Genomic DNA, 25,881 nt, shown 5'->3' with positions numbered 1-25,881 from the left:
CTAAAATCTCTAATTACAATGTATTAAATATTTTCTCTATTTTAATTAACGTATCTACCGAATTAGATGTAATTAAAGCATCCATTAGCACTTTCCTATTATTAGAGAAGACTGCAAAAGAGTGAAAATCGAAGAAATTACATGAAAGTCCAAACACATTAGCAATAGTGTGAATTACATTATTAATCCCTTAATTATAGACAAATTCTCATTTTGGTTATTAATTAATTACAATTTGATCATTAATATTTTAAAATTATTTTTAATCACCTTGTTGTTAAACGACTTATTGTTGCACTTTTTTCGTTGGTATAAAAAAATTTAGTCCTAACTTTTATACTTTTTTATCAATTTAACCTTAATTTTATATAAAATTATATAAAAAACTCAATTCTTTTTTTTTAAATTATATGAAAAATCAAGAATTTCCAACATTGCCATAAAATAATGAAAACGGATAAAAATAAATTTCAATCTCTTTAACATAACATTCATATGGTATAAAGCTTAAATAGGACTAAAAACTAATGTTCATATAAGAAAACTCAAGATTCTACTGCAATAAAGCTCAAGATCATTCAATATTAATGTAATACCCCAAACCCGGCCTAGATGTTATGGCCGAATCAGGGAGTGTTACGGAAAAGAGTTTTGAAACTAATGTTACTTCAATACAACCTTGAATAGTTACTTGTTAAAAAGAGTCCGAATGTTACAAAACAACAAACAGATGTGAGTTTTCATAAACTCAGTTTGTAACTCACGGGAACATACATGCATAAAATTCAGATTTCCAGTATATCAAAACGGAAGCAGACATTCCTCAACAGAATCAGATCATATCAGAATCAAATTATCAGAAATATACATATATACAGAATCCCACCCCTATCCTCTACACACTATCTTCGTCTATCCCAACACACAATGTGGGGTATAAAACACCGACCCATCCCTACACACCACATAGCGTCTGTATGACACTTATGAAAATAATATACAGTCAAGTTGTCAAAATGTCGGCGAAATGTTGTCTCAAAAAACACTTCATCTACATATACAATCCTACCCCATATATAGATACAGAAAACAGATATGCGAACATAACAGTGTTAACATACTCGAATACAAATATCATACAAACTTATGCAAATCAGTCAGACATACATATCGGTTTTCCTATACTCAATTAATCTATCAGATTAACAGATCTCATGCGATAGGGTTTAGTTAGCCCTTATCGATCATATGGAAAGCCCACAGTCGATCGGAATGACACGTGCAACCCTAGGGATAATTTCAGAATTTTTGGCCCATACGCCCAAATTGGCCTTGCTCGTATGGCCCACATGGCCACACACTTATCCATCACATAACTATGTGTCGCACACGGCCGACCACATGGTCAGTACACGCCTATGTGGCATCGACTGGCCACTTTTTGGCTTTTGCTGAACCTTTATTTCTCGTATTTTTGTTACACACCTAGTTTGTTTCTGATGCTATAGCATCTTGAGATCTCTGAAACCTAAAAACACTATTCAAGCAATCAATTCTAAGTACCAAAACTCCAATTTATCAAAACCTCAATCGGCATACTTGAAAGTATTACTTAATCGAAAGGCTCAATCACTTGCCAAAATAGTTACGACAGCCCACATATAGTACACGATCGAAGACGAATTTCGATCCCCTTGATTAACACCTACCACAAGAATTCACAATATTAACACATCCGAAAACGACCCACAATTGCACGAACTTCAAAAACACTTACCTACCACAATTCGAATAGGGATCATGGAACCAAAACGCAGTTATTAAACGAATGTATTGCAAATAGAAATCAAAGAAAGAAGAACCCAAAAAGTTTACAGAGTCAAACAGGGAAAAACGGTTGGAAGAAGGATTTGGAGAAAAAAAGACGTCAGATGTGGAAAGGAAATTTTTTGGGAAAAGAAAAAAATAATAAAAATAAATAAAAATTAAAATTTTAACAAAATTCCCCCACTCCATCGACTAGCCACCCTATCCCCCAAAATTCTACCCACTAACCACAACCAACTACCTCAGAATTCTAACTCCACCCAGACTCTATCACACAACCGAAGCAAAAATATCATCCATGCTTACACAGAAAATCAAACACAAGACCTTTAGGCAAGCTAACTCCTTATCACTTGAACCAACAAGTTCATTCTAATATGAGTTTACTAAAAATAAAATATAAGCCCACTCAACAAAGATAAAGCTAGGATAAAAAATAACAAAATTTGCCTAAAATGAGACTTAAATCCAAGACCTCATACACATTCAAAACACTTAACCATTGAAGCAAATACATATTTATAACAAAATTCACAAAAACAAAGTTAATAAATTTAAGGCATTACAGTTGAGGCACAAGAATGCAAATGATCATTCAATAGAATCCGATAACTAATTAAAAAGAGAAAAACTAAATTAATAATATCTTGAAATTTAATATAACCTCAAAACTTTCTTTTCCAAATTCAAGTCATTTAAATTAATTTTAAAAATCCAAATGATAAAGATAGATTATTTTATATAGAATTAAGGTTAAATTAATAAAAATATAAAAATTAAAGAATAAAATTATTATTATACCAATTAAAAGTATCATCGTTAGCCTACAAAAAAGAACATTAACAATCAAATTGTAACTTTTTTTAATTAAATGACTAAAACGAAAATTTACTAAAAGTTGAGTAACTAATTGTGTGATTTACCCTTCTTAATATCTTACAGCAATGTGATGTGATGGATGAGCGAAGCATGAAGCAAGACAAAAGCTGGGGCCCATGAATTTCTAAATCATCTGTTTATCTCTTTATTGGCTCTGTGTTCAACAACAACTTGTAGATCTCTTATATGATCAGTCTCATCTTTAACCAGATTTTTAAGTTGTCTGCAACAACATCTATCATAAATTCACACATTCAAGAGATGGAGAAGCTAGTTTCAAGCTGGTGCAAAAACAAACCTTTGCCTGAATCTTATATCTTCCCACCAGAAACAAGACCCGGCAATCTCGTTGTTCCTACCTGCAATTCCATTCCAGTCATCGATCTCAGTAAGGCTGAGGGTCAAAATCGAACCCATACTGTTCAACAGATTTTGAAGGCCGGCCAAGAGTATGGATTTTTCCAGGTCAAACACGAGTTTGAAAGAAGCTTTATTATCAATTTCTAATCACCATAACTGTTTTGATTTTGATTTTTTTTAAAGTGTTACTTGCTTCGTCATTGATCTTTGTAAACAGGTTGTTAACCATGGAGTTCCTGAAAGTCTGATGAATGAAAGCATGGATGTGTTCAAGGAGTTCTTTGAGATGCCTTGGGAGGACAAAGCCATGCTCTATTCCGAGGATCCCAAAAATAGTTGCAGGCTTTCCACAAGCAGTGTAAACTATGCCCGGGAAAAGATTCACCATTGGCGTGATAATTTGCGACACCCTTGTCATCCTTTACAAAGTTGCATCAAGCATTGGCCTCAAAAGCCAACTCGATACAGGTAAAGGTAACCCCCCCTGAATTTTTTCTCTTGTTTGGTTTTCTCAGTACCAAAAACCTTTGCAGGGAAGTTGTGGCTACATATACGATTGAAGCGAAGAAATTGGGATTAAGGATCCTGGAGTTAGTGTCAGAAGGGTTGGGGCTAGAATCTAGATACTTTGGGGATAAATTAAGTGAATCTGAGATACTATCAATCAACCATTACCCACCCTGTCCAGACCCGAGTTTGACTCTAGGAGTAGCTAAACATTGCGACCCTAATCTCTTAACCCTTCTCCACCAGGGCGATGTAAGTGGGCTTCAAGTCTTCAACAATGGGGAATGGATTGGTGTGGAGCCGTTGCACGATGCTTTTGTGGTTAACATTGGCAACCAGTTACAGGTGGGTATATATCTGTTTTACGATCCCCCAGTTTTTTAAAAACTAGCATATAGAAATACAGACTGATTCCTTGATTATGCATATATAGATTATAAGTAACAACAAGCTGAAGAGCGTTGAACATCGGGTTGTAACGAACTCGAGGGTTGCTAGAACTTCAGCTGGCTTATTCATTGGCCCTTCCGAGGATAGCATTATAGAGCCAGAGAAATCTCTAGTTGACGACTCTCCATTCTATAGAGCTTTTGAATTCAAAGACTTCCTACTTCACTACTTCCCCAATTTGGAAGACAACGAAGTCGTTATGGGGCGTTTTAAATTGCAAGCTTAGCTAACACTACCTTTATATGTTTTTCTTATCTATACACAGTGCAAATATATCTCAATTATAATATGATTATAAAAATAAAAATAATTAAGACACAAATTATCAAAATTTGATTTAAAATAACAAAATCTCGTATCATCAAGTACGAATCTGAGCTTGCGTGGCTCATCTCTATATCCCGGGGGTCTTCCGTTGCCGATGATGTCCCCCGCTTTAGGGGAGAGTTTTGCTGCAGCTACGAGTGGTGGATGGATGGTGGCGCCCAAAAGCCCCCAGATGCCAGCTGCCGTTTGGTGGCTGTTCCTGTTGCTGGTGGCTTTCACTATCTTCTAAGGTGGCTCCAAGGTGTCTCCTGACTAGCGATTGATGAATCTCGTGTTCTGTTGTTTTCTCCCTCTCTTGTAAGGAAGGTCTTCAGTGGAAACGGTCACTCAATAACGGAGATCATACGCACTACTGACGCGAAAGTGACTGGTGATGATTCCTCTTGGTTGTTGAGAATCATTGTCTTTGGTTTATTGCCATTGTCTGTAATGTAATAACTTCCATAGTATGAAATGAAATTTTAGTATTGATCAAAATTTGAGTTGAAAAGAAAAATAAGGTTTGTGATTTTGATTTTTTTAATCTAGAACTGATGATTGTGTTGTTTCTTTCTCCTTTTGATTTTCAGTTCTCCAGTTATTGTTAAAGCTAACATCTTCTTGTGGTTGGTAGGGTTAAAACTGCATTTTATCCTCATGAAATTCTCTAAATGCAACAAAAGGGTAACAAGCATGGTAAAGGGTGGTTGAAGAAGAGCAGAATCCCCATCTTAAAACATAGATTTTGTTAGGCTATAATCACATAACTCCAGAGTCAACCGTGCCATGTCTTTGTTAAGAGTTCAGGTTATCCATACATGTGATCTGAGTATGGAGCCATCATTTCTCAATTATTAATTTTATTTTCCCACCAAGTTTGATTGTAATGCTCAGCGGCCAACATGCAGCCATGTGCATTGAACTTGGAACATATGGAATAGCCATCGTGGTAAAAAGATTGTTTTGGCCATGGCCGATCTCGAGTTTATCAAAGATAAGGTGCTCTAGACGGGTTCAAGTGGTGAGGTGTTCAATCTCAAAGACAAATGCGTAGTAACATTAGTGGTTTACTGTTGTTGTTTTGTACTAACCTAATAGGTGAGTTCATTGCATTAAGGGAGTTGGTCTTTGCTGGTTTGTGAGTGTGGGATTCATTATTTGGTTTTAATCCAATTAACCAACCAAATTTTAATTCGATTTAGTTACTGAGCTAACTAGTCGTGTATCTAAGGCTGGCGGGCCTAGCCACTAAAATAAAAAATGGTTGATTTAAGCATTTCAAAAATTTAAAATTAATAAAGATAAAATTATAATTTAGTCTCTTAAAAATAATAAAAATTTGATATAATATTTTAAAAATTATAAAGATACATGTTATTAAAAGTTAAAATTTAATTTTGACTTTCCTTAAAAAATTTCTGATTACGCCATTTGAGTTAACCATTAAAAAAACTGTTGGATTAATTGATGAGATTTTTAAAAATTTTCATTATAAGTTAATTCAGTTTAATTAATGACATTAATGGATAACCCAAAAGTTGATATGTTAATGTTATTTTTTAGTATGAGTTAAGAATTTTTTGAATTCACTATACGTAAGATCACTTTAAAATAGAGTCATTCTATTTTAATCACTTAATTTTTCTTAATTTAATTACTCTAATTAAAATAAATGTTCAATTTATTATTACCCTTAAAAATTTTATCAATTCATTACTAAAGCTTACAAGCTTTTCTGTAATTATTCTAAAAACATTTTTCCATTCCAAAAATTGGCTACTTCGTTATTCTAAACCCTGCAACAAGTTCAAATCCCCAAGCAAGAACAAAAAACCAAATTTCAATTCAATCATGCTATAATATCTTCATATATTTTAAATTGTTCCGATCTATTTTGGAGAGAAAAATTGTTTGATCTACTATGTATAAAAAACAATCAATCCTAAAAATTTTTTGAGCAGATTTTATTGTTTCATTATCAACATTCTCATCAAATGGTTTATTTCTACGAACAATATGTTTTCTTTATGAAATTTATGTTCTATTGCTATCTCAATAGTTATTTCTTTAGCACACGTCATACTCTTTTGGAATCTATATATTTTTCACAAAAATGAAAGAAGACCTTTTAATTGTTTTATAGCTACATTATTTAGCATATCTTTAGTTTGTAAATTTTTGCTAATCGAGTTCATAGCAAATATTATTTCATACCAACTAGTCGTGTACAACAAAAACTCAAATTTCAAGCTTCATATTTGACTTTAGGATCATCATTAATTTCAACTAATTTCAATAAAACATCTCCTATTTATGGAGATTAAAATGTAGTTTTACTACTTTCAATACAACTTTCCCAACTTGTTTGTGACAATGATTTAAGAGTTAGGCTTGGTATATGGTTTTATAGAATTTTTCATCTTTTCGTTAAAGAAAAGGATGGAACAATCACAAAGTACTAAATTTAGACTATGACAATCACATGGAGTGAAAAATGATCTAGGATTAATATCTGAAAAATCTTTGTTGCACTCCTAGACGTTTTCCTTTCATATTAGATCTATTATCATATCCTCGTTCTCTTATGTTATCTATATCAAGTCCAACATTATTTACTTCATCTACAATAGCATCAAAAAGACTTTTTCTAATTGTATCAAAAGACCTTTGCTTTTTTTACACGAAAGACCAAATTATTTTTATCAAAAGTTTTTACAACATCAATTATTCTTACAAATACATTTCACCAATGTTGTTTTTCTCTATTTATTCGATCTTGGACATGTTTATCAATTGTTTTACTTTTTAATAATCTTAAATTTAAATCTATCTACAAACTCATATTAGTAATATGCTCATTACTTATTTCATGTTTGTTTTAAAGCTTTATACTAAGATTTCTGCAATTATTAGTATCTTCACTAGCTAGTTTACTTGTACTAGGCATAACATTAAACAATTTACAACAAAAATTAAATATTTTGTCTAAGTCTTTGAAAAAAACTAACTATTTTCTTTCATGTTTCTTTCAATTTACCAACTTTTGAATATAATGCGTAGTTTCGATAAAAAAAAATATAATGCATAGTTGAAAAATGTCTTGAAAAATTATTCTTTGGAAAGTCTATGTCAACAATTTTATTTGGATTTTTTTTTTTACTATATGGTTTTTCAAGCTTGTATCAATGCTATTTGTCCACCTACGAAGATTATAAATAATTTTTGCTTTAGGAATTGAATCATCTAATTCATCAACTTGATTGTCTTCGTAATGAGCTTCGGGATCAACATAAGTGTTTTTGTTAACTAATAACTCTTCGTCTTCTTCTTCTAAAGTAAAATCTCATTATTATCTATATCTATATTGTTAACTTTCTCATTCATAGAATAATGACCCAAATTTTCTAATCTACTTTTTTTTTAGAGGTTTTTGTTTATCAAGAGCTCCCTTTTGTGACATTATTAATGCTTCAACTTTTTTTTTTTTTGAATTTCAAATAATCAAATTCATATTTTTTGGTTGGGATTTTTAAATATTTTATATAAGATGCATTCTCAAAATATCGATTAAAGGACTAATGAAAACAAAAATATTGATTATATAGAAAAAATAAGTTCAAACAAACCAATAATTTGTTTTATTTTTCATTCCAATTAGAATTGCTCCTTCTTTTCTCTATATCTTCTTATTTTCTTTTCTTCCCCCCCTTTTTTTCATCATATCTCCATTTTATTGCTGATAATTATTTTGACATTTCCTAAATCAAAATCAAATTTCGTTAAACCATTTCTCTACCAGTTGTCAAATTCAACATCCATAGCTCTTCTTCGTTAAAAATTCGGTAAGTATTCTCGTATCAATTAGTAGAACTCATAAAATCTGAAATAACGTCGATCCACGCTAATCTTTCAATTCGATTACACTATCTTGCGATTATTGTCGGATCTTTCCATTAATCTCATCAAGTTTTAAAATCAATTGCTAATTCGTGCGAATACGCCATTTGAAGGACCTGTTTTAGGTGCATCGAATCAGAGTTGACTGCAAGGGATGTCGTTCAGGCTTTCGGTGAAAGGTGTGTGTTTTTTTACAAGTGAATTAGGGCAAACTATGCCTAGGATTAGGGCTACATAGGCATGTAGACCACACAACCCCTCACACGACCATGTGCCTCTGAAACCCTAGGCTTCTCACACAGTCGTGTCTCCTCTATAGCTTAACTTTGCAAATTCCACACGGCCACAGTTTGTTATACGGCCTGGCCACACGGCAATGTAACTCCTCCACACGACTTCAACCACTCTCATACGGCCTGGTCACATGGCTGCGTAATCCCTATTTTTCGTATTTTATAATTGTACCCAGAAATTTATAATTTGTTCAGTTTAGTCTCTGGATAGTCCCCGAATTGTTTTTAGAGATTTATTTATTTTAATTGAATCTATGAGAATATGAATATTGAAATGCACACATGTTCTAATTAACCAAACTATTATTGTATATGTAATGTGAATAACATATGCCTATTGCATTTGTACTACTGATTGTATGTTCAACATGCATTATGTTACCGTTAAACCAAACACATGATAATATGTCTTTTGCTATTGAATTTATCGGTTATACACATATTATTTGCTACTGTATAGAATTGTTATAAGTATAATGGTTGCTACCATATTGTTCTGTTAAAAGCATATTAAATGCCACCGTATTAACTTGTTTTGAGCATGCCTTATTGCGTTACATGAGGTGGGACAATATGTACAGAGGAAGTATTGGTAGTTTATTTACAAATTTTTCTATGCACCCATAGCCATTGACAATGTTTTCCTATTAATTGTAAATATGTTATGCATCCACAACCCATCGACAACTATTACCTACAAATATATTGTGCATCCACAGCCAGTGACAAATTTTATCTGCATTATTTTGCTGTGTAACCACAACCATTGGCAGATTTCATCTGCAGTGTTTTCGTTGTGTATCCATAGTCATAGGAAGATTTTGTCGGCGGTGTTTTGGTTGTGTGTTCATATCCATTGGTTGTTTATCTACAAACCATTGGTGGTTAAAACCACAACCTGATGTGTAGGTGGTTGGAGCTCAGGGGAACTCCCATTGTGGTGTGTAGCGGTAGGGTAAGACAAGTTTTGTTAAATCGAAACTATATTTGCATTCATAAAGCATGTGCATACAATTATAGGATTTATGATGTTATTATATATATATTTTGTTGAGTGATCTGAAATATCGATAATCTGAAATTGCTATTGTGAGTTATTTTGTGTGTCTTGTTTCTATATGCTTAATCGTTTGCATTGATTTTCTTATGATGGAACTCACTCTGAGCTTCATAGCTTACTCTCTTTTTATTTCCTTCTCTATAGATAACTCACCAAGTTAGGATGCGAACACAACATCCGGATGGTCTTGGCTCGGGTTTTATCTATTAAAATATTTTAGGCTTTTTATTTGATATTTCTATTGTACAGCCCAAATTTTGCCCGGGCCCATGAACAAAACCAATCCTAAACCCAGATTAAAAACCCATCAGCCAATTACAAACCCAAAACCCAAACCTAAATCAACTACCTAAACCCAACTAAGCCCAATTTTAAACTCTAGCCCAATACCTAAAACTAAAGAAAAAACAAAAAAACCCTAGGTGCGCCGCACCTAGGTCTACCACCACCACCTGCCGCCACTCCTCTATCAGCCACCTGCTCCACCGCCATCAACTAAACTGCAAAAATGAAACAAACGCAAGCAATAGATTAAAAAAATGGATTGTAAAATGGCTATAAAGGCAATCACATTTCGAATGTAAGGGGAATTTTTTTTAGACAATCAATACAAAAAAAAAAGGAGATTTAAAAAACATGAATAGCAAATCCACAAAACAGATTCGGAGAAAAAACCAAAGGTTACTGTTATTATTATTTTTTCTTTCTTTTTTATTTTATTTTCTTTCTTTTCTTTTCGAATCTATTTTATACATGTTTTCTCTAGTTTATCTTTTAAAAACAGTATATATATATTTATATATAAATATAATAAAATAAAATTTTACCTTTTTTTTCGATTTTCGGCCACCGAGTTCTGTGGCCTGTGCGGTGGATGACGTTGGTCCGGTGATCGGACCAGGGAGCGCGAGAGAGAGAGTGAGAGGGCTTCTGAATTTTTTTTCCAAAATGGAAGCTGAGTCAATTTTTTGAGTCAAAAATTAGCTTTTATAACCTAAGCAAAACGACGTTGTTTCACTTAGGGTGTTTTAGCGCCAAAACAACGCCATTTGGCATGGTGACCCGAGATCCGACCCACTCCACAAAGAGATTCGCGTGTTTTTGCAACATTTGGGCTATTTACGTGATCATCCCTTCTGCTTTTGCGGCGCGCCACAATCTAATCCTTTTTTTTCTTTTTTTATTTTTACCAATTTGCCCCTTTAATTTTGTTTCATTTTTATTTTAATCCGTCGCCTTGCCAGATAAAACGCTGCTCATAGTTGCTAGGGACATTTGCTCTTTTGCTCCCTGGAATTTTTAGCGTATTGCGAATTGGTCCCTTATTTCGTTTTTGTTATTTCAAATGCTTACCTGAAGTTTTATTTAGGTTCCAATTTAATCTTTTATATCCTTGCATTTATTTTATTTTAATTCTGGACCCTAAATTTCATTTTAACTACAATCAAGTCCTTATTCTCTTAAGATTTGGACTCTTTTTATTTATTTTATCCCTTTTGTTTATTTAGTTATTTATTTTAAAGATGATTTTATTTAATGTATGATTTTATTTAATGTATTGTTTAATATTTTATTTATTTATTTATTTGATTTCTCCTTAACTCAAATTTGTATTAGCTTTTATTTATTTATTTACTCACTCTTTTTAAATTAGCTTATTTATTTTATTTTTGCCTTTGCTATTGTCATTTTACTTCCCTTTTTTATTTATCTACTTACTACTTTTCATGTACCTTCAAAATTTAGATTTATTATTATTATTGTTATCGTTATTATTTCATTGTTATAAATATTATCGTTCATGCATATTAACTTTGTGATTTATTAATATTTAGGCTATATATGTGATATTTTATTATGCATATTGTGCTATTGTTATTTCAAATCTATGTTGCACTATCCTTATTAGTCACATATGACCCTCTTCATGTTTGAAACGATTTCTTTTTAGGTATAATTAAATAATCTACTCGTATATCATTTTTAAGTATTTCACCAACTTTCATCAAAATTCTTATAAAAAGGATTCTTAAAAAAATAAAGGCAATATTCTGTTTTTTGGGGATTCGAGAGATCGTGCCCTAACGTGCTGAGTTTCGATTTTTTTTCGTTTGACCCAAGTAACCGAATAACCTTCTAAAATTAAGGTGCATGAGTTTTGAAAATCCAAAGACTGGCTTACTCTCGAGGGTTTAAAGTGTTGTGTCCTAACGTGTTGGATGTGACATTTTATTACTTCGGGACGAGAAGGTCTTTAACATCTGCTTCTATTTATCTAAACATATTTGCAAAATTAATGTTAATGAAAAGAGAGGATCGTATTTTTAAATTCTTTACGAACTTTTAACTTTCGAAATTAAGACATTAATTAATCAATTAGGTACCGATTTTGGGCGTTACGAGGGTGCTAATCCTTCCTCGTATGTAACTGACTCCCAAACCCGTTTTCTCAAATTTCGTAGACCAAAATCGTTGTTTTAGTAAATCAAAATGTTTTATTAAAATGACCAAATTTCTAGGTGATCTGATCACACCTAAACAAAAAAAGATTGGTGGCGACTCCCAATTTTCGTTTTCTTTTCAAAAATCAAGTCGACCTCGTTTTCTCAAAAAAAAAAGGTTTCGACATCTATTATTCAGAGACTGTATTATTTTATTTTGGATTATGACATAAGACATAAGATTTGAGTTTTTTTTTATATCGCTTGCATGACATTTATTTTGATTTTAGGATATCAAATTATGAATATTAATTAATTTATACATGAACCTTGAATTTTATTAAAAACTAAATTGAATATCACTTTTTGCTGCTGGGATATAATTGAATTTGGGGTAATAAATAAATTAGGAATTAGTTAAGTTTCACCATTATACGAAAACATATAACTTAATCCCTTTTTTAATTAATTGATGAGTTTTTCTGAAAATTTAATTTTTTATTTTAAATTAAACAAATGATTTAATATGATTGTTTTATAAACTCCGATAGTTTACTAAGTCATTGGTGACTAAAGTAATCTTCCGAGTTTAATTCTAACGTCTAGGCCGGATTGATGAAGTTAAAAAAACATTTAAACTTCTATTTCATAGCTAGTTTTGACTTATGTATATATGGGCCAACATGGTCGTGGATTTCAATAGGATACTACATATTTGTTTAGTAAAACCAAAAATAACCAAAAATAAAATTATTTGGAATGGGTTAATTCATAAATTCGGTTTGGGTAATTGTTAAAACTTCAATTAATTCATTCAATGGAAGTTTGTTTAAGTAATTAATAAAATTTTTCTCTATTTGTTTTTTTGGTTTATATGTTGAAAAGCTCTTAAAAAATACGAAAAAAATTAATTAAGTTTTATATCAAATTTGCATTCAATTAAAGTCTTGTCTTTAACAAAAAAAAATTAATTAAGCCCATCTGTTATCAATTTTTATCGTTGAATATATTGATCGTTAAAAAGAATTAACGAGCCAATCGGACGGTGACATGTGACTATTTATGATTTTATCTAATATTTTCCTATAAAAATAATTAAAATTCTTAAAAAATATAAAATATAAAATTAAAAATATTTTAAAATTAATATAAACTTATAACAATCATAAAAAATAATAAAAACTTATAAATATTATAAAAATCTAATAAATTTTAATAAATTATAAATCTTTTATAAAAATTAATGAAAATATTTAAAATATTATAAAAACGTATACAAATTCTTAAAACTTATAAAAATCATAAAAAATATTAAGAACATTAAAATCGATACAATCTTATAAAAATTATTAAAAAATCATAAAAACTTGAATTAGACTGAATTAGTTGATTGGACAGATTATACCGAAATCAACAAGGGTACCAATCTAGAGAAAGCCATTAGATTGGTCGACTTGGGAGCCAGGAAATTGAATTAATTTTTAATATTTTATTTAATTAAACTGGATGAATTGACAAATCGGTGGCTTGATCACTGATCTAACTTTATTAAAAAAAACTTAATTTTGAATTTTTTTTATTAATTTTTATAAAATTTCACTATCCAACTATTAGTGTATGTCAATATGAAATATATTGACCAAGGTTTTCGAAATTAGACCGAGGTCAAATTAGTTAGGCTACCGGTTTGTCGGTTTGACCAGTCCATCCAATTTAATTAAAGAATATATTAAAAAAATTAGTTCAACTACTCGGCTTATAGGTTAACCAATCTAATGTCTTTCTTTGGATTGGTACCTTTGCCGATTTCGATCCAACTAGTCCAACCAATTGATTCGCATAATTCATGTTTTTATGATTTTTAATAATTTATATCATTTTTATTTTATTTTTATATTTTTCAATATTTTTATGATTTTTATAAGTTTTAAGAAGTTTTATAGGTTTTTTAATAAAATTGTAAATATGTTTTTATTAATTTTAAAATTGTTTATAATTTATTATTTTATAATATTATAAGTTTTATTAATTTTATAAGTTTATATCAAATTTAATATTCTTTAATATTTAATGATTTTTATGATTTTTTCTTATCTTTTCTGATTTTTAATATTTTTATGGGAAAATATTAGATTAAATTAGAAGTCGTCATATGTCATCATTCGATTGGTCTGTCAATTTTTTTAACGGTTAACATTGTCAATGATGAAAACTGTTAACGGAAGTACTTAATTGATTTTTTTTTTAAAGAGCTTAATTGAATGCAAATTTAATACAATAGCTTAATTGAGTTTTTTCGCAGGACTTTTTTTTTTTTTTTAAGAAATGGTTGTAAGTTTCTGGTTGGATTGTTTGGGGGTGTTTTCTCATCTGGGGTCTCAACTTAAGGCTGTTTAATGGAGGAAGTTGGCTATTGATCTTGGCTGTGGGTAGGTACTGAAGGCATACCAGAAACTTTCAAAATGAAATTGTGGGGATCTAGCTTGGATGTTCACCTTCTTCTTCTTTTATGCATCTAAGCTCAAATATGAGATGTTATATTAGGGTGAGGTGTTTTTTTCTTGTCATTTGGATTTAGTTCTGTAACTTGACTTTTGGTGTGATCTCCTTTATTTTTATTTGGGTTTGGGTCTACATTACAGCTTGTTGGATAACTTTGATTATTTTGATGGTCCTCTTCAAGTGACATAAGGAACCAATTGGCATAACCATTGTGATAACACGTGTTGACGTCATCAAATTACCTCACCTGCTTACACCAAAGCACGACCATCTCTATCATACGAATCATAGTCTTAGGTAAGCCATTGTTAGACTAATTGAGAAATTACTCTTCCCCAGCACAAGATCCAACATATATATATATTATATATGAAAACCATAACGAGGAATCATAATGCTTGTGTAGATGACGATGGATTAAGCAAACGTAATGGACCCACCTCATCGCTAACATCACTCTTGCTTACGCCAACAGAAAATTAATGTCCATGTAAATGATCTGTTTACATCTAGTTCCAACAGATGATTGCAGGTAGGCTTTACATGGATGCGGAGCTTTTTAGGTGGTAAAAATATTATAGAAATCCCTATACTCAAATCTGACCTGCAAGCCACCACCAAATTGCTAAATTCCTGATTTGTTTTTTGTAATGCTCAGCGCCAACCTGCATTGAACTTGGAACATGTGGAATAGCCCACATGGTAAAGAAGATTGCATTTACAAATTTCAAGTGCATGCATATTACTGATAACAGACCCTTTTCTCATAGATTGATTATCAGCCTACCAATTATTATAATCCATTTATATTTCCACTATACCCTATTTTCAATATAAGAACATTTCCCCATTCAACCATGGATAAAATAATAAAAAGATTCATGCAAGGGGTTGCCTAAACTATAGAGCTACTTCTCTTTGGGTGATCATTATTGCTAATGGGTCAACTCTATTATATAATACTCTAATAATACAAAGCACAATGATTAAATAATTTTAAGAGCAAAATCGAATAAAAAAAGGAAGGACCACCATTATTATGTCAACAGTACATCCAAATATTGTATGGAAGGGAGTTAGGGTATTGGATTCCTTTAATATTTAATATAAATATAGAGATTAAACCTTAAATTTCATGTTAATTAAATTATAATTTAAATAAATTTATCATTAAATCAGTGACGTGATTAGTTGGATTCCAGCAATTAACATCAGCATCTCCATTTAATTTAATGACAACAAAGCTTTTAGCACCTCAGCTATATTATCTTTGCATTTCGATTTTGATTGCTATATTGGTCTATAACAATCAGGATTTCAAATCAAACACTAATCAATCAACCGATTAAACAAATAATTGTGGTTCTTTCAAAATCCTACTCCCTTCATCAAGTGACATAAGGAATCAGTTGGCATAACCATGGTGATAAAACGTGTTGACGCCATCAAATTACCTCAGCCACTTACACGAAAGCATGACCATGTATATCAAACGAATCATATACTTAGGTAAGCCATAGAATTGTCGCCTCCGGAATATCAGATTTCAGATGCTGTTTTAATTGAGAAATTAGTCTTCCCGAGGACTAGATCCAACCTCGTTAGATGCTACACATATAGGTGTGTCTGTGTGTGTGTTTTCTTTAATCTTATTATTATTGTTGTTTTCTCGATTTAATTAATGAAAAGTGAAAACCATAACTAAAGAATAAAGATGATGTTATGAAGATGACGATGGATTAAGCTAACGTAATGGACTGACCTCATGAGTAACATCACTCATGCTTATGCAAATAGAAATTATCCCACCAATAAAAGTACAAATTTACTTTTAAAAGTTGTTGCTATTAAATCTATTAAGGATTTTGATGTAAGGGAGGCTAATGTTCATATGTTGTGCTTTATCATTATACCTATTCAAAAGTTAAGTTATTCATTTAAGTTTAAAGATTTATTCAAAATTTGAAAAAGTTTAAAGATTTATTCAAAATTTGAAAAAAATTTAGGCAAAATATTATGTTTAAAAATGAGTTTAGACAAAAAAAATAGATCTATTTAAAATATGAATTGTGCTTAAATTCAAATACTTAAAACTCGAACTCCACCAGTTCTAGCTTATTTTCTAAGTTTGTAATAATATATTACACGGATAAAGCTTAAAATTGTATATAAACTTTGATTTAATGTGCAATTTACTAAATCAACTTTGATTTGATGCAATTATACACATGAAACTTTAATTATGATTCAGATATATACTTGAAACTTTGATATTGGTTCAATTATATATAATTAAAAAATAAATATATCAATTTTTACATTAGATAAATATAATTATTTATGTATGCAACATATAATAAAAAGTGTTACTTTGATAATGGTGTCGTTGATTTATAAAAATTAAATCAAATCAAAATTTCATATATAAAATTGCATAAAACTAAAGTTTTATGTATAACATTGCATATTAAATCAATGTTCATGTGTAGCTTTGATATTTATTCCTATATTATATTATATTATTTTTATATATTATATAATTTATAACACATAATCTAAATTTACAATAATATATAATACTATAATGTAAACATTAAAAAATGTTTAAATTCCTATATATAAATTTTTATAATACATAAAGTATATTAATATGATGCTTAAGCCAAACTGACTTGACACATGAACATCTCTACTCATCACCCACTTTACTATATGTATAATCTTGAGAATTATTACCACCTTCATGAGAGTTATATACATTTATCACTGTTCTACCTTGTTAATGTAATAGATTTTTAATACTTTTTTTTTTATATTTTTACCTTTTTAATAATTATATATATAAGGGTGATAATTTGATAAAGCGACCATAATTATCATAATTGCTTCATGTCCACCATCAAACCGCAATCCTAAGAGAGTATGTAGGAGTCGTGCCTCTCTCTCTCCCAACACCCAAAGTGATTAAATTTCATTTTAACCTTTTTAAAGTTTTTGAAATTACAAGTTAATACAATGATAAAATTATATTTTAACCTCTCAAGATAATAGGATTTGAATTTAATTGCTTTAAAAATTAATACAAGAATAGAGTTATACATTGACCGTGTCTAAAAATCTTCATATCGCATTTACTTGTAAACAAAAATTACTCCATTTAGCACGAACCGATTAAAAATCTATGGAACCATTCGAGTTGTTTATTTATCAAATTAATTAATTGAAATAATTACCGTCTCACATCAACACCAACTTACCTGTTGGAATCAAACTGAAAAATAAAATAAGGAATTGATAAAGGAACATAAAGAGTTGTTTTTCTTTTACTTTTTGGTGGAAAGGAACAATAAGAATAAACAATTGCAGACAGGATGTTTAAAATATACACAAAAAGTAAATTCACCTTTTCCCTTGGTGTGATTCGTTCATATTCGTTGCACCAAAATCTATGTGATTGAAAGGTCAAGTTCTTGGCATTGGTTAATTGGATAGGTTTAAGCGGATCTTCCATTTTGTTATAATATGGGCCAATTGCCACCTACTATAAATGGCAAAGTGTAAGTCACGGTTGTTATTCAAGGTGGCCATGGAAGGTGACAAGAGGAAGAAAGCGGGAGAGGGAGATTCCAGCATCCGTTACAGAGGTGTTAGAAGGCGACCATGGGGGAAATTCGCAGCGGAGATTCGGGACTCGACGAGGCTAGGAGGACCTCGGTTGTGGCTAGGAACCTTTGATACAGCGGAAGACGCCGCTCGAGCTTATGATCGAGCAGCTTTTGCAATGAGGGGTGCCTCCGCAATTCTAAACTTCCCAGATGAACATATGGCTTCACCCACCACCAATCCTCCACCTTCTTCATCAATGGCTTCTTCTTCTTCTTCAGCCATAGAAAATGCAGAAAGGAAGAGAGAGCATGACACACAAGTTTTGGAGTTGGAGTACTTGGATGACGAATTGTTAGAGCAACTCCTTGATTTTGATAATAAAGACACTAAGAAAGACTGAAACACGTGGTTTCTTCTTTCTCTAACTCTGACTTGCTTCAGCAATAAAGCAGGGGGTGTTGTTATCCCTGGGAAATAACATGGTTTCTTTGTCAGCAAAGCAAAAACCATCTGTATAACCTCTTTGCATTTAGTTATTGTAAAAAAGTAGTGTAACATAACAGGGGCCTATATGGAGACCCCGTATTGCAGTTTTGGTTGATTTGGATTTTGCAGTTTATCTACTTTATTATACTTGGTTTTTCAGGTAAGCTAAATTTTCATTTAATTCATTCGGCTATTCAAAGTTTTTTATTTAAATCATTGAATTGTTAATTTCTTTTATTATAAAAAATTTTATCAGTGAATTACAAGTGACGATTGGTACAATTGATTAGTACCCATCAATGAGTAAAAAAATACATCTTCAATCCAAGTCGATCTGACAGTCAATATCAAATATCAAAATAAAAATTTGTTTGAATTTTGATTCACATATTCATTAAATTTAAAGCTATTTTATAAAAAAAATTAAATTATAAAAAAAAAAGAAATAAAGCTTTCGATTAGTAGAGACATTACATAAAATGCGATTTTTACCATCACAGCCCCCACCCGTTTCTCTAAGTAGTTCACAATTAATAAAAGAACAAACAAAACAATTAGACTATTTTCAACATCCAATTAATAAAAAATGACATTTAATCACCGAATTTGTGGCAGGAGCAATGCAAAGCTGAGCGTAAGCTGGGGTTGATGTTGCAGCCTGCACGGGAGTTGGGAAAGAACAGTTTACTTACAAATTTACACTAATAAAATAGTTCTTAAACAAGTAATGTGCTCTTTCATTCGTACTTAAAAACTAAAGTGAAAACTTGAAATACAATCAATTATAGTCACTTAACTCCTTCAGAATAGTCGCTTAAAAGGATCTTCAATAATTAGCATATTGACAATGATTAAATTTGTTTATGTGTCGGGTTACTCGTCTAAGCTTAAAAGCTCATTTAAAATTTAGGACGATTTAAGAAAAATATTATGCTGAAAAAATAGGTTTGGGCAAAAAAAATTAGCCCGCTTAAATATGGATAGGGCTTGAGCTTGAGCACTCAAGGGCCAACCCAAGCCCGACCCTACTAAACTTATTTTTCTACGTTCGTAATTTATTATATTATGTTATTTTTATATATTATGCAATTTATAACATATAAAAATTAATCTTTAGTAATATATACAATTATAATGTAAACATTAAAAAATATTAAGATGCTTATATATATAAATATAATATTATTAATTGAAAAAAATAATTGTTAAATAATTATTATTTTTTTAAAAAAGATTAAAAACTAGTATGGGCTATCTTATATGGGCTTGGGTTAACCATTTATAAATATGGACAGACTTGGACAAAATTTTAGGTCCATATTTTAGGCCCGATTAAGCTTAGACAAGTATAAAATATGTTAATATCATACTTAAGCCAAATCCAAAATCAACCTGACTCGACCTATGAACACCTCTAGCAGTAATCTTCTAGTAATTAAACTCCTATAAAAATTAGATCCTTTATTTAGGAGAACTTTGATTACATTGAAAGTCTAAATTCGATCTTACTTGTCTTGATTCTTGTCCATAAAATCTTCTCAAATAAGTTGTTAATAATCTTTGATATTCAACAATTAATTGCCCAAACTGATCTCTTAAAGCAGACAATCAAATAAGACAAGTTATAATGTTTTATCGATTTTTTCTTAAGTTGTGATTGGCATCAAAATTGATAGTTCTAATTGTCACTAACAAAGACTGTTTTGAGTTTTTTTTTGTAATTTTTTCGAGAGAGACCAATATCCTCATTCTCAAAATTGATAGTGACCTAAGGTATATTTACACCAATTTATAATTTACTTTATTCAAATTGTAAAATCTCAACTTGACTTAAACTCATAAAACTAAATTATTTATTTGAGTTCATTCAAAAATCGAATAACTCAAATAATTCGATTTAATTAATCAAAATTTAAATTTATTTTTAATTTTCCGAGTAAAATTTTTCTAATCACTAATCCAAATAAAATATACATACAGTAATATATCATTTCCTTAATTTTTTTAGAATTATTTCCAAGGTTAATTAATGAATGCCATATGATAAACAATTAGCTCAAAAATTTGATTTGCTTTATAGACCATGCATGTTGCGTTTCAAGAAGGTCCTCCAACAACTTGTTATCCAAGTACTCAAATTCAATTACTTCACTTGCTCCTCCTCTTTGGGGATTTACTCTTCCAACTGAAGTACAAGATGAAGAAAAGCTTGGATTCTGACATTGGAACTCGTTTGGGAAGTTGAGAACTGCCGAGTGACCCCGGAAAGCAAAAGCAGCCCTGTCATAAGCCCTAGCAGCCTCTTCAACCGTCTTGAAAGTTCCGAGCCATAGCCGTGTGCTTATTCCTCGACGGATCACGAAGCTCGGCTGCGAACTTTCCCCATGGTCGCCTGCGGATTCCCCTGTATTGAACTCCCCCATTTTCCATCTCATTCTTCATTTTCCTCTTCCCTCTTTGGGATGCTTCCATTTTGTTTCAATTTCAAGTCTATGAATCAAGAAGAACATGTATAGAAAATGCAGATGGATAGGGTTATATCTATATAAGACATGGATTGTGGTCATTGTATTTGCCCCCCCCAAATGCATGTGCCCTTAGAATAAAAATTCGATTTAGTCCACGTTAATTATAAAATCAGCTAACCAAGACCAAATATGAGAACTGTGTATGAATAAAGTACTAAAATAATTAGTTTTTTTTTTTACGATAGTAAAAATATTATTTCACAATTTTAATAACCTATGTTTTTATAATTCTTTTAAAGGATTAAATCAAATTTTTATCATTTTGAGAGCCAAAGTGTAATTTTACTATTACTAATTTAAAATTGTATAAATTAGAAAGGGGCTTAAATGAATAAAATTTCATTTTAGAGAGACCGGGGCCTTGCCAACTCCCACTGACTTCGCCATTGGTGGGAATCTACAAATTTTGTGAGGGTGCATGCATGAGAGCCATTTCTGATGAGTTCCATAAACTATTAGCATTGTTATCGATAAAATACTATTTTTTGTTTGCGTATTGCATATACAAATAAGTATATTTATATAATATAAAATTAAATTAATTTAGTCGTTTCTTTAAATGTGTATACAGGGGTGAAGCCAGAAAATTTTTAGGGGGCCGAAATTAAATCGTAATTTTTATGATAGTAAAAATGCAATTTCACCATTTGAATACCCTATATTTTTAAAATTTAAAGGATTAAATTAATTTTTTATCAACTTTAGGGGGCCAAAATACAATTTTACTTTTACTAATTTAAAATTTTAAAATTTTAAAAATTTTAAATGGCTTAAATGGAAAATTTTTCATTTTAAGGGAGATCGGGCCCCTGCCAGACTCCCTAGATACCCCGTATATATATAATTGAATCAAAATCAAAATTCTATATATATATTTGAATCAAAATAAAAATTTAATAAATATAATTGAATCAAAACTAAAATACATTTATCAAATTATATATTAGATCAAAATTTATGCATATGGTCAAACGTTGACCAAGCCAAGCCTTTTGAAGAATAACTGGGGCTAAAATAATCCCATGTTCGTACAGTTCGAATCAAACTTCAAAAAGAAAGGTCCAATGTGAGCTCAACGCCCACAGAGAAGCAATTATATATTTTTCACAAACCAACCAAATTTGAATAAGATTGTCCCTATTAATATAATATATCAGAAAATATTTTTATGGGTAGAAATTAGATTATAACTTTTATGATAGTATAAATATAATTTTAACATTTTAATAGTTTATATATTTATAATTTTAAAAGATTAAATTAAATTTTATTATTTTTAAGAATGTAAAAGTGTAATTTTACCTTTACTAATTTAAAATTTTAAAAGTTTTAAAGGAGAGCCGAGGCTACTGCCACCCCTCAAATTACACCCTGATTACCTGCTCGAACATAGTAGTTGTCAAGTCCCATTTTGCTATTAATATCAAAGTATAGATTGCAATTTAGAAATGTTTAAAAAGTTAGATCAACAAATTGAATATTCTGTTAAAATTATAATTTAAAGATTCATTCAGTCCGTTTCGAAGGGTTGAATTGCAAAAGAAAAATCATAAAAACCCGATACTTTCTTTTAAGGTTTTTTTAATAAAAATATTGAATAACATATGTGATAAAATTTTAACTTTAAGCAAAGCTGCAGTTATACTTAATTTTATAGGGTTTTGTTTTTGATTTATGATGATGTATTTGAAGACCAAATTGATAGAATTTGTAAATGGTAAGAGTTATACCTGTTAAATGATCTAGAATTAGGATCAAATTGATAGATTGTATAAATATTAAGGACTAAATATAGTATTGTACCAAATAACATAAAATGATCAAATTGATAGAAATTTGAGACGATGACGGCCGCGCGTGGAGGGTAAAATGATGGAATATGCCAAAAGTTTTTATTGTTTGAGATAATATTCAGGTAATGTGACATCTCTTCCCATTTAATATTTAAATTTTAATCCAATTTTATCAGGATGATAACTAATCTTTAACTACATGACATGATAATCAATCGTAAATTGAGACGTGCCACAATTTTTTGCTTCTAAGCTCTTTAAATCAATGTCACGATTGCATTGATAATATTTTTAACAATGTTAAAGAGTCAATTATTATGTTAATAAACAAAATTAAAATTTAAGTATTAAATTAAACATTTTAAAAGTAAAAGTATTGTATTAGAACAAATCTCAAAATACATGGATCATCACTATTTATACCTTTTAAGTGGATATGAGAGGTAGTGTAATCAGGTCCTGATTGAGGACTTCATGAATAAAAGGAAAAACTCGATGATTAAAAAGAAATATTATGTTGTAACCTAGGAAGTGTACTTTGAACTTGAATATCTGACTGATTTGTTCGACCTAAATAAAAAATATTAAACTTGAGTTCAACTCGGCTAGTTCATATTAAATTTTTATATAAAATAAATTTTAAAAATATAATATATCGAATATATTAAAATATTAAAATAAATATTTCCTGCAAATTGAAAATACATTAAAAAAGTTTTTATACTTAAATAACACATTGCAACTTAGAAAGCAAATAATAATAAAATAATAACAAATATAATAATAAAATGGTAGCAAAACAACAAGTAAACAACAATAGGAGAAAATTTTAAACAAAATCGAGCTGGGTCAAGCTTAAAATCTTACCCGAAATCTGATTCGTTTAAAAGCTAAACATTATTGTTTTTGTCTAAACTATTTCATTTTTCGAACCAACCTTCAAACCCGACCATCATAAGAGGAAATTAATTACACATTATATTATACTAACAAGTGGCTTCCACACTCCGCCGCCGTACGTCATCTTATTCTTCTATGTTCCTTTTACTTCGTTCTTATAAAACTATGTATTTGTTGCATTAACGATATACATTCACATATTATTTTACTAATTTAAATCTTATCACTTCGTTAATCAACATTTTAAAATTCCATAAAAACATCTTTTTTAAAAAATCCAGTCTTTAAACATTTTTTTATGAGTTAGTTGAATAGATTAAATAATTTAGTAAGTTCGATAAAAGAATAAATTAATCTCTTTATTATAAAATTAAACGGTTTAATATTAAAGAGAATGTTAAAATTTTATCCGATTATATTTTCGATCAATATGAAAATTTTAATTGTAAAACTATTTTAATTTATCAATTATAGACTAGGACAAGTAAAGTATTTTCGGTAAGACAATAATTGTTCTAATTTGTTTTATAGTATAAGCTTAGTATTAGGATTGAGGATGCGGTTAGCGTAAAGACAACAATAGCGATGGGAGATAAAAAATAAGTTAAACGCAGCTTACTGCCCGTTCAAACTTACCTTAAAAATAATATTAAAATAAAATCTTTTTTAATAATATTTTCTTTAAAATTCAAAATTATATACTTACTAATACAATACAAATAATATGTAAAATTATACAGGCTTCTAAATAATTAAATTTGTTGGTTATTAGTCGACTGGCGGGATACAAATTGTCAACATATATAGTAGTTTCTTAATTTGTCTATGATCACATCAGAAGAATTCTGGTATAAATAGAGGGTGTCCGTACTTCAAATTTTGTGCAAGACAAAACCTAATTTGTGAGTCTTCAATGAGAGAGAACTAAAAGAAAAGCTGGGCAAAAAAATAAAAAGTCACTCAGATATGGAGGATTCTTGGTTGCTTCAATACTCAAAGAATGCAGATTCATCATGGTTTGGATCGGAGGAGGCATTTTCCAGTACCTGTGAGTGGGATGAGCTTCTTCTCAACTTCAATATCTCCCAAGAAACGGCTTGGATGGACTTATTGGGTGATGAAGAAGAAGAAGAAGGAAAAAAGGGTAAAGTATCGTCAGAGTGTAGCAACAACTCCATCAATGGTGTAAAGGAGGGAGAGGTTTGCTCAGAAGAACCCAAGGAAGTGAAGAGTTACAGAGGAGTGAGGAAACGGCCATGGGGCAAATTTGCTGCTGAGATTAGGGATTCAACCAAACGTGGTACCAGGGTTTGGCTTGGTACATTCGACAGCGCTGAAGCAGCTGCTTTAGCTTACGACCAAGCCGCATTTTCAATGAGAGGGCCATTGGCTACTCTCAATTTCCCCATTGAAGCTGTCAAGGCATCGCTTAAGGAACTCAAGGGTCGATGTGATGAAGACAAGGGTTGGTCCCCTGTGGTGGAACTCAAGAACCGGTATTCATTGAGGAAAAGATCCAAGAACAAGAAAATCAAGCCAAAGGACGCGGCATTAAGGCAACAGCAAAACTTGTTGGTCTTTGAAGATTTGGGAGCTGATTACTTAGAACAACTGTTAATAAGTTCATGTCAGTGAAAGTACCGCTCCTTTGTTGTTTTGGGTACTTTAATCCCATTTCTTATCTTCTTTTCTGTTGTCAATTTCTTTGCTTTGGTTGGGAGGGGGGGGGATTGATTTAAGCACACTCTTCAAATTCTTCCTTATTTCATCATCTCATCTCATGTAAAGTTGAAACAACTCACACATCATGGAAATATACAATAATTTCACCTTTTATGTTCACATCCCTCTTTTTTTTCTTCTTCTTTTTTTAACTACTTCACCCACTTATTGCACAATAATGTATTTCTATAATCTTATACACAGCTTACTGACAGCTTAACAAATTAATAGTTTAATCTGAATATATAATAATATTGAATAGGTAAAATTTCGAATCTAACCTATATTATATATTATAAAGAGTTATAAAATTTATATTTATGT

At 30.5% G+C, this 25,881-nt stretch overlaps 3 protein-coding genes, 1 long non-coding RNA gene and 1 pseudogene across 4 annotated transcripts; 3 read left to right on the top strand and 2 right to left on the bottom strand.

Moving 5' to 3' along the window:
• Window positions 1-2,843: 2,843 nt before the first annotated feature.
• LOC108489819 (protein DOWNY MILDEW RESISTANCE 6-like) lies at window positions 2,844-4,849 on the top strand. Its single transcript, XM_017794543.2, has 4 exons — window positions 2,844-3,171; window positions 3,284-3,534; window positions 3,600-3,918; window positions 4,007-4,849. The coding sequence occupies exons 1-4, from the start codon at window positions 2,893-2,895 to the stop codon at window positions 4,247-4,249; spliced, it is 1,092 nt and encodes a 363-aa protein (XP_017650032.1). The 5' UTR covers window positions 2,844-2,892; the 3' UTR covers window positions 4,250-4,849.
• Window positions 4,850-9,776: 4,927 nt separating this feature from the next.
• On the bottom strand, window positions 9,777-10,541 carry LOC128295185 (uncharacterized). Its single transcript, XR_008285520.1, has 2 exons — window positions 10,407-10,541; window positions 9,777-10,079 (listed from the first exon to the last, which is right to left on the bottom strand). It is a non-coding gene; the product is annotated as an uncharacterized LOC128295185 (long non-coding RNA).
• Window positions 10,542-18,077: 7,536 nt separating this feature from the next.
• Window positions 18,078-18,805, top strand: LOC108476657 (ethylene-responsive transcription factor ERF098-like). Its single transcript, XM_017778931.2, has one exon. It carries the CDS (start codon window positions 18,109-18,111, stop codon window positions 18,526-18,528), a length of 420 nt encoding a protein of 139 aa, XP_017634420.1. The 5' UTR covers window positions 18,078-18,108; the 3' UTR covers window positions 18,529-18,805.
• Window positions 18,806-20,665: 1,860 nt separating this feature from the next.
• On the bottom strand, window positions 20,666-21,086 carry LOC108476668 (ethylene-responsive transcription factor ERF098-like; annotated as a pseudogene).
• Window positions 21,087-24,801: 3,715 nt separating this feature from the next.
• Window positions 24,802-25,470, top strand: LOC108476678 (ethylene-response factor C3-like). Its single transcript, XM_017778951.1, has one exon. It carries the CDS (start codon window positions 24,802-24,804, stop codon window positions 25,468-25,470), a length of 669 nt encoding a protein of 222 aa, XP_017634440.1.
• The last annotated feature ends 411 nt before the right edge of the window (window positions 25,471-25,881 follow it).

This window comes from Gossypium arboreum, chromosome 7 (assembly GCF_025698485.1).
Source record: "Gossypium arboreum isolate Shixiya-1 chromosome 7, ASM2569848v2, whole genome shotgun sequence".
In the NCBI taxonomy this organism is placed as follows: Eukaryota; Viridiplantae; Streptophyta; class Magnoliopsida; order Malvales; family Malvaceae; genus Gossypium; species Gossypium arboreum.
This window is presented reverse-complemented; position numbering and strand designations above follow the sequence as displayed.